The sequence below is a fragment of the Acyrthosiphon pisum genome, chromosome A1, assembly GCF_005508785.2.
Source record: "Acyrthosiphon pisum isolate AL4f chromosome A1, pea_aphid_22Mar2018_4r6ur, whole genome shotgun sequence".
Taxonomy (NCBI): domain Eukaryota; kingdom Metazoa; phylum Arthropoda; class Insecta; order Hemiptera; family Aphididae; genus Acyrthosiphon; species Acyrthosiphon pisum.
Genome location: NC_042494.1, coordinates 21,914,516 through 21,923,341, shown reverse-complemented (window position 1 = coordinate 21,923,341; position 8,826 = coordinate 21,914,516). Strand labels below are relative to the sequence as shown.

General features: G+C 28.7%; 2 protein-coding genes across 2 annotated transcripts; one reads left to right on the top strand and one right to left on the bottom strand.

The window, feature by feature from the left end:
* On the top strand, window positions 1-4,125 carry LOC100167251 (UNC93-like protein MFSD11). The gene is made up of 5 exons (XM_008183795.3): window positions 1-481; window positions 1,166-1,291; window positions 1,597-1,786; window positions 2,514-2,649; window positions 2,728-4,125. Exons 1-5 carry the CDS (start codon window positions 229-231, stop codon window positions 2,845-2,847), a joined length of 825 nt encoding a protein of 274 aa, XP_008182017.1. The 5' UTR covers window positions 1-228; the 3' UTR covers window positions 2,848-4,125.
* A 1,735-nt stretch (window positions 4,126-5,860) lies between these two features.
* Window positions 5,861-7,624, bottom strand: LOC100570331. The gene is made up of 4 exons (XM_029486365.1): window positions 7,296-7,624; window positions 6,861-6,938; window positions 6,651-6,731; window positions 5,861-6,509 (listed from the first exon to the last, which is right to left on the bottom strand). The coding sequence occupies exons 1-4, from the start codon at window positions 7,452-7,454 to the stop codon at window positions 6,267-6,269; spliced, it is 561 nt and encodes a 186-aa protein (XP_029342225.1). The 5' UTR covers window positions 7,455-7,624; the 3' UTR covers window positions 5,861-6,266.
* Between the last annotated feature and the right edge of the window lie 1,202 nt (window positions 7,625-8,826).

Here is an 8,826-nt window from a genome sequence, read left to right as displayed (position 1 = left end):
CCGGGTGGGCCAGACCGACATTGGAGACAATTGTCTCCCAGCTAAAAGGGGTGGTGGGTGGGATACTGGGTTAGACCGTACGGTTGGCAACGCTGGGAGTGTCTTGCCTGGATTACCCAACCAACCCCTCTCCTCACGGTCCACGTATAATTCCTAGCCACAACACTGATCACCCTTATTATTATACACGAAATACGTACTTACAGCATATGCATTGGAAACGTTTCTATGATATTGGTGCTCCGTGACAAGGCCGAGCTGAACGAATCCACCAGAAAGCTGGTGTTCACCGTGCTGGCAGTGGTGTGTGGTTTTGGCACGCTTACATTGATGGCCTTACGTCCGTCCGTGGACGCCGATGGCGAGGAAAACGAAGTGAACTTACAAAAACCAATCAGCGTGATTCCGAAACAAATGCTGAGGGATTCGATGAGGATGACAAAAGACATGCTCTTGTTAAGCCCATTGTTCATGTTCATCGGTATGTGAAAATGCGGTCGAAGCACATACATATTATGTCACCACACGACATATTATCTATGATATAAATTTATTATAAGCATATATAAGCAGTTTATCGGTATTATTATAGTATTTATTGGTACCTATAGCAGGTCTCTGGGTTTTAGAGTTTGTATAAAAAAAAGTAAAGTAATCAAAAAACTAAGCCATGATCTGAAAACTAAAATAAGCGTTTATATTTATTTTCTTAAATTATGCTCTTAATAAATAACTATACCTACTATAAAATTATTACAATTTAAAATTGTCAAGATCGCTCAGATCAGTTGTAATTACAAACTATAAATTAAATATATTAAGAGAAATCAACTACTAAATAAAAATTATTTAACTATAGGTATACAAAGTACTAAAGACACTCGAATTCAGCTTTTTGAACTGATTTGCACCTTCAATACCTACTTATAAGTTATAACTTATAATTTACTATAACTTAGATAGCTAGGTGTAATCCTATCTAAAGGTACTCGTACTCCCAAGAAAACAAAGTTCTTAAGTTCCGAATAAATGAAAAATATTTAATTATGTTGACCTTGACTGGCTACTGCCCCTTTTTTTGAAAATTCACCCATCCTTCCCACAACTAAAAAATTACCTACTTTTGTCTTTTGTTTTAGTTATTCTATACTTTACCTATTTGCAGGTTTACACGTATCGTTTTACAGTGAAGTGTACAGTTCATGCATCGCGTTCACAAAGTCTTTAGGCACTAACACTAATCAACTGTTGATCTATATGGGAATATTGGCCGGAGTCGGTGAAGCCACAGGTTCGAATTTAATAGTCATGTTAATTACCTACTTTTAAACACATTATACATCACAGTCAGTGGTAGTCAAATGATTGTGTCATGGGTGAGAGGGGGAGTTGATGTGGTTGGTTTTTTAACATACAATATTGATTGATCATTAAAAATATAATTTAAGATTACCGTTTTATACCTATGTATAAGTAATTTTATAAACATTGAAAAAAGATTATGAGGCATCATCACGTTTGACCGCCACTTACACATCAATATTATGAGGTATAGATCATATGTGACTGTGACACGTACGCGAGCGATGATTACAGGTTCTTTGCTATGCACAGTTTTGGATAAAAGATCTGAGAGATCCAATTCAAAATGCATTGGACTAAGTCGTTCGACCGTGATAATTATCAGTTTTTTCATCAACATCGTAGCGTACGGCTTGATCTTTGTCAATTTACCAAATGATTCTCCATTCGGCGATACTTACTCCAAATCTATTATCAAACCTAAGTATGGATTTTTTTTTTAAATCAATAATTTAAAATTTTTGACAAATTATTTTAATGTTTTACTATAATATTATGTCTATATTACAGTATTGCCTGTATTACCCAATTCAGTTTTATACATACATAATATACTGCAGTTATTACTTATTATACTTATTTAGAATTACATTTATATTGTGTTTTTAAAATAGTAATAAATATATATAATATATTTACATATTATGTATCTACAGACTAGGTGATTTATTTAACGTAAAGCATTCACTGTTTCAAACTATTAACGTTTTTCAAAAATATATTTCGTGAAGTACACATTTTTGGAAAATAAATTATACTTTTCACAATTTTTTATTGTTATAGATTTTTAATTTCTAATTGATTTTAATTACAACATAGAATTTTTAATTTCAAATGAATTTTGCAAAAATTATACATAATAAAACGAAACTACTGACCAAATATCATACTCATAGCTTCAGCGTTTCGGCTAGGTGATGATGAACCAGTCAGTCAGTCAGTCAGGATATTATCTATTTTATATAGGTACCTAGGTACATAGATTTTTTTTTGTTTCATCATTTGAAATGATGGGATCTGTAATCGACTCACTATCTATTGAGGTATTTTTATATTGTATTTTGGAAAATATTAATTGTATAAACATATTTTGGATTTGTGTTTTTTTTTTCTAAATAACTACTTACCTACTATCTATATTATTATTTCAGTCAATACATGGCCATATTTTGCGGGTTCCTTTTGGGTTTAGGAGACAGTGGGTTCACCATGCAAATATACAACATAATCGGAGTGAAATACTCGAATAACAGTACTTCCGTCATGTCATTATTCATGTTTTTGCAGGTAATTGACTACAATCACCAATACAAGCGATTTTTGTTTTTATTATTTTTTTTATAATATAATCCGACTGTTTTGCAGGCGACGTCAGCAGCCATTAATATCATGTACAGCAATCAGTTTGGAATCTACATACAACTAATCATATTGGCCATAGTAATGACCATTGCCACTTTATCGTTTCTCATAGTAGACAAATAAATTACCGTTTACTAGTATATTATAAGAATAAGAATGATGATATTTTTAAATTTACCACACTTTACTCACGTATATCGTCATATTATTATAAAATACTTAATGACTGCTTATATTTTAATTAGATTCTTATACCCAGCAGAATAAGAGAGACTACCAATTAGTAGGCACTTACATAAATTCTTAAAATACGTTCAAGTCTTAACAAATTCAGTGTAGGTATCTATGAAAAGTGTTTTTTTTTCAACCCGCATAGGTAGGTATTTGCAGCTCTCCTTCTCCATTCTTCACTCGCAATTTGTTTGAGTAGCTTATATTTAAATAGCTCCCAGCTACCGCATCTTGCTTAATTTACCCAATGAAAAATGTTACAAAACTAAATTTAAAATTTAAAAAGATATAATTACCTAATAATATCTAATAGCCAGTACCTAAGTAATCAAAATTTAGAACAATCATTTTATATTTTGTATTACTCTTTACAATCAAATTGTAAAAACAAAATTATAATATATTTCTATCTAATAGTTAATTTAATTATTTGTATCATACATGCCACTATTTTATATTAATTAATCTGAATATTTCGTTTAAATCAACATTTACCGTGCCGCCGTGGTAGATAACAAAAACAAGTTTAAAAACATATTATTCGTATAATCTTCTTGTAATATTTTTTGCTATTGATGGAAAAATTAAGTACAATTTATTAAAATATAGTAGTTAATTATTAGGTATGATAAAGAATTCGTTGAGTACCTGGCCGGTGTGTACAATACCTATCTATTTGTATGGAAAGTGTTTCCCGCCTTCCCAGTATCGTGTGGCATTCATAACTGTCACCTATAAATTTGTTATTAATGTAGAAACCAGTCAGATTGCGGATTGATAATATTATGTTAAGTGTAGTAGGTAGATATAATGTGTACATCAGAAATAGTCAGGATTCTCTGGAAAAAACAGCTGAAGTTGATTCACATATGCTGGCGGGGAGGTAAGCAGATCAGTATTATACAATGATAAGGCATTAGACAATACACCATAGTAATAACTAATAAGTAATAATTAATATGACCTACCAAATGTTTTTGTTACGATATTTTGAGCACAGTGACCCTCAGCTCCAGCACACTAGCTTCACTAGCTACTAGCACACTTTGGTCAGTCCATCCCCTGCCAAATAGTGAAATATCCAACACACAACCAATTGAAATCAAATTTATAACCAACTTGCTTCAAAAAATATTGTTATGAAATCTTAGTTTCAAAAATGTATAGGTAATAAAATCAACATTAGAGTTTTTATAATTATATACATTATATTCATACAAGCAAAGGTGGACAAGTTAATGAAAATAATTAACTCAAGTTAAGTTAAGTTAAGAGAACACAAGATCGATTAGTTAAAAGTTATCAGTTAACAAATTATAAATTTAACTCGATAAGTTGAAAGTTAATATCAAAAAAAATATTAACTTAACTCAGTTTAAAAAAAGTTAATCTATTTTTTTTTAATTAAGCTGTAAATCACATAAAAAGTGAATGTGTCTTTCTAGTTTCTAATTTATAAATTATAAAAAACAATTTTATTGAAATTTTATCATAATGTACACTGTTACCATTTTACTTTTACTTTACTATTATTTACTAATTTAACTGTACTCATCAGTGGCGTAGCCAACTTTAAATCATGTGGAAGCAAACAAATTATTTATGACCTACCCCACCCTACTCCAACTGATGTATACGATACTCATATGCTCAAATAGGGGGGTGGGGTAGCACCCAAAATAAAGTTCAAAGACTGACCGTGTATATGTGCTTTATGAGGTTATGACCTACCACCACCCCACAAAAACCAGAAGCAATTGCTTCTGAAAAACATGATTCGCTACGCCACTGGTACTCATCTAAAATTAATAATTTAACAAATAAATTTTATTATATCATATAGAAATTGAATGTTATAATATGTGGAGATGTTAGATAAGTACATGACCTTCATATATATTATAAGTTATAAAACATTAAAACATAACAATTGTCAATTTGTAATTTAAAATTATTAATTTTATTAAAAACATTTATAATTGCAACTCGCATAATATTTAATTTACAACTTAATAAAATATATTAATATACACAAAATTATGTTATCAAGCAAACGTTTGTATTTTTCTATTGGATTATTTTTATTTTATACTGATATAGTAATATTTACGTATAAACGAAAAATTTCAAAATGTTTTCAATTTGATGGATTTTTTTAAAATAAACTGAGAAAAGCTAAGTTATTTCAACTGTAAATTAAACTAGTTAAGTTCATAATTTGATTAGAAAATAAACTAACTAGCTAAGTTAAAAAGTTAAAAAAATTAACTTTTTAACTTAACTTTAACTTTTTAACTAGTTAATGCCCACCTTTGCATACAAGAGACATCTAATTATATAAAACTGACCCGGTAATAATCTGAGTGCATTGGTCATGATATTATAGTCGTTAAATTTTAATTAGGCAATGTTTACTTTATAGTGGAGCGTCTTTAATTTTCCAATTAGAGTTTGTATAATGGAAAGTCGATAAAATAATAATATAATAAAATAATAATAATAACTTGTGCATTACTTATGTATAATATAGCTTATAGTGTAATATATAAATTCATGGAGTACTACACATTTTTACACATCTTACACACATTTTGTAAGTCTTTAAGTTTATAAATACAAGTTTAGAACTCCTTATAATATTGTTGTTTTCGTCCGTCCCTCCGTTAGTTACTAGTAAATATAGTTACAATATTGTCGATAGTAATATATTTATTTATTCATTATTGTTTGTAGTTACTTTACATATTATTTACGATTGTTTGTAGTAAAATATTTAATTACGATTCTATTTTTAAGTTATTACATAGTATTGTATAAGTTACCTATTTAATATAAATTCAAACTATCCAAAATATACTATCAAAATATTAAGGTTATCAAATTGTTTTTAAATTGTATTTGGAATTATAGTTTATTGTTTTGTAATATTAATATACGTTTAGAAATAACTAACAATGAAGCCTTTAATGTTACATCAAGAGGGGAAGGTTATTTTTATATCATTGCATATTTTAGGGGGGCCCCTGTAAAAATTATATATTTTGATCCTGCATATTTAATTTTTTAAAGCTATCTAAGCTATAAGTATCTATAAAAGCATAGATAGATCAATTTAAGCATTTGTATTATTAACAGGAACATGAGAATTAACTTTTTCTACATGGATTTTCTTCTTTTAAAAATAGTCAATGAGGAAAACGTCAGTGTCAGAACAGTATGAAAATTTTTTCACATCAGAAACAAATTGTGAAATTGATATTATTTTTAGAGCTCTTAAACATGCAAGAGCAGATGGTGTTGTTCCTTCTCTGCTAAGACTGAATCTTAGCTTTAGTGATTTGACAATATGTAGTTTCTTTAGACCATTCATGTAATTTGTTAGTTGACAACGCCATAATTTGGTCTTTATTCAGAAACTTTTCTAACAACTTTGATCGATCCTCTAGTTGTTTAAAATTTTCATTAGTTTGTTCTAGATATTTAACCAACTGCTCATTTGCTCTTTTTAAATGGTCGTTTTCCTTTCTCAACATTTCATTTTCCATTTGTAATGACTGTAAATAAAAATAAAAATAAAAAATAAATTTGTGTATGGCGCATAGTACAAAAAAAACAAAATTAGATGTATTGTTTCATAAATACTACCAAATCACATAGGTAGTTGGTTTAATATTTTATTTTATGATCACACTTACAGACTGCAATGACTGCATATTTTTATCAGTTGTATTTTCAATTTCATTTGGTCCAACACTCAATGTAGTATCATCGGGTATCTAAAACATTCAAGAATTATTAATTTAATAGATAATATTTTATTAATGGCAATTTATAATAAAAATTAATGTGCTATATTTTTGTATATAATTCAAGTTGATAAAGTCTAATTAAAAATTCATACTTACAGACTGTAATGACTGCATACTTGCACCAGTTGTATTTTCAATTTCATTTGATCGGACATTCAAAGGAGGATCAAGTATCTAAAACATTAAACTATTTATTCAGTAAATAAATGAAAATATTATTTTATTATTTTTTGAAGGGAGACTGTAACGTGTCTAAAAAATACTACATATTTGCTCAATTAAATAAAATATTTAACTAATTATTATGTGTACAATTACTAAATTAATTTAAAAAATAATATAAAGGGAATTAAAAGGTTGCTTTAGGTACTAAATACATTTGTATTACTCACTGTGTACCTACACATGTTTAATTGTGTTGTTGTCCAAAATCATAGAGTAATAATATAAAACACATTATTTGGTACATTTAATTCTTGACAAGAAAAAAACAAATTTACTTTAATTTAATGTATTTTGTATAATGCACACCTTGTATTTGGATTTTCTTTTTGCCATCACACTCTTTGGTGGATTTGAAATATTAAAAATTGTGGGAATGGCGTTCCATTTTAATTTAATCCAGCCATCTATCCTTTTTCTTTCAAATTGGTTCTCTTCAAAATGGACCTGGTAATTAAAAAAATACATTAATGGCAGCAATAACTGATTAATCAAAATAATGAATCAAACCATAAATATTTAGGTATATTAATTTCAAACCTCGAGAAATCGTAAAAATGCAGTAGTGTAATTAATTTAAATGTGCCTACATTTGTTAATTATTTGAAACTATGATTATTTTAATACATTTTAGGCTAATTCGGTCGGTTTGTATGAAAATCTACTATAAGTAGGTACCTAACTACGTTTCTATATTATTGTGTTACTCTAATAATTTTAATAAATAGAAGTACCTATTTAATCACTATTGAATATAAAATATTACTTACTTCACACAGACGAGCAGATTCTGTAGGTTGCCATTGAGCTCTTCCGATATTATTTATCCAAATTTTTCTGCGTTCAAGTTGAGCCGGAAATCTGAATAGCCGAACACCCTGAGTACGTCGGTTCGTGCAGTTTACGGCAGAACACGACATTTTAATATAATAAATAGAATATAATATAATATAAAATATAATAATAATATAATATATATAATAGATGTGAAGAAGTTAAGACATAATAAATAAATTACATAAAATTAAATGCGTAGGTACCTATTATGTTGCTCTGTGATTTTGGCGGTATTTTACTGTTATCTAGAATATTTTATTTCAAACAAAATGGCGGATGCGCATGCTCACATATTATGGAGCCTTACTTATACATCCCTGCAACTACCTAAGCACATAAATAATACATACGTATATATTGCTTAATGTTATTACTTTTTGTCTTACTAGTTAGGTACTATGTTTAGACTCTTAATCTAAATACCACTGAAATAATAAATATACTAAGTACACAATATGATTGGAAATTGATGTCATTATAATATACATTTTACATTAATTATACTCAGTAGTCAGTTGTGAAATTGTATTTGTATCTAATATTATAATAGGTAAGGGGATTCGATAACGTGATTTTCTGTTTTCGTCTAACACACGCGTGACATAGTATTTTAGACGTGTTTTTTGTCAAACATACCAATTGATCTAATGAAGCGATAAGAATTCTGAAAACAGATTTGAATTCGTCATCAATTCTACTTGAAATCGACGTTCCCACATCTTTGATTTTAGCTTCTCCAAAAATTGAAAAACAAAAATGTCTAAAAACTCTTTTTTTATATGACTTTTTCTGGAATTTGGGGAATAATATCAAAAATATGGGAAAGTCGATTTCAAGTAGACTTGATGACGAATTCAAATCTGCTTACAGAATTCTTATCGCTTCATTAGATTAATTGGTATGTTTGGCAAAAAACACGTCTAAAATACTATGTCACGCATGTGTTAGACGAAAACAGAAATCACGGTATCGAATCCCCTTAAGTTAAAGAGAAACCCGGATG

Coding starts and splice junctions, on each gene's coding strand:
- LOC100570331 (XM_029486365.1), bottom strand. CDS start 7,454: ATGTATTTTTTTAATTACCAGGTCCATTTTGAAGAGAACCAATTTGAA. Junction 6,939..7,295: donor AAAGAAAATCCAAATACAAG/GTGTGCATTATA, acceptor TTAATGTTTTAG/ATACTTGATCCTCCTTTGAA. Junction 6,510..6,650: donor ATATGCAGTCATTGCAGTCT/GTAAGTGTGATC, acceptor TTTTATTTACAG/TCATTACAAATGGAAAATGA.
- LOC100167251 (XM_008183795.3), top strand. CDS start 229: ATGATATTGGTGCTCCGTGACAAGGCCGAGCTGAACGAATCCACCAGA. Junction 482..1,165: donor CCCATTGTTCATGTTCATCG/GTATGTGAAAAT, acceptor ACCTATTTGCAG/GTTTACACGTATCGTTTTAC. Junction 1,787..2,513: donor AAATCTATTATCAAACCTAA/GTATGGATTTTT, acceptor TTATTATTTCAG/TCAATACATGGCCATATTTT.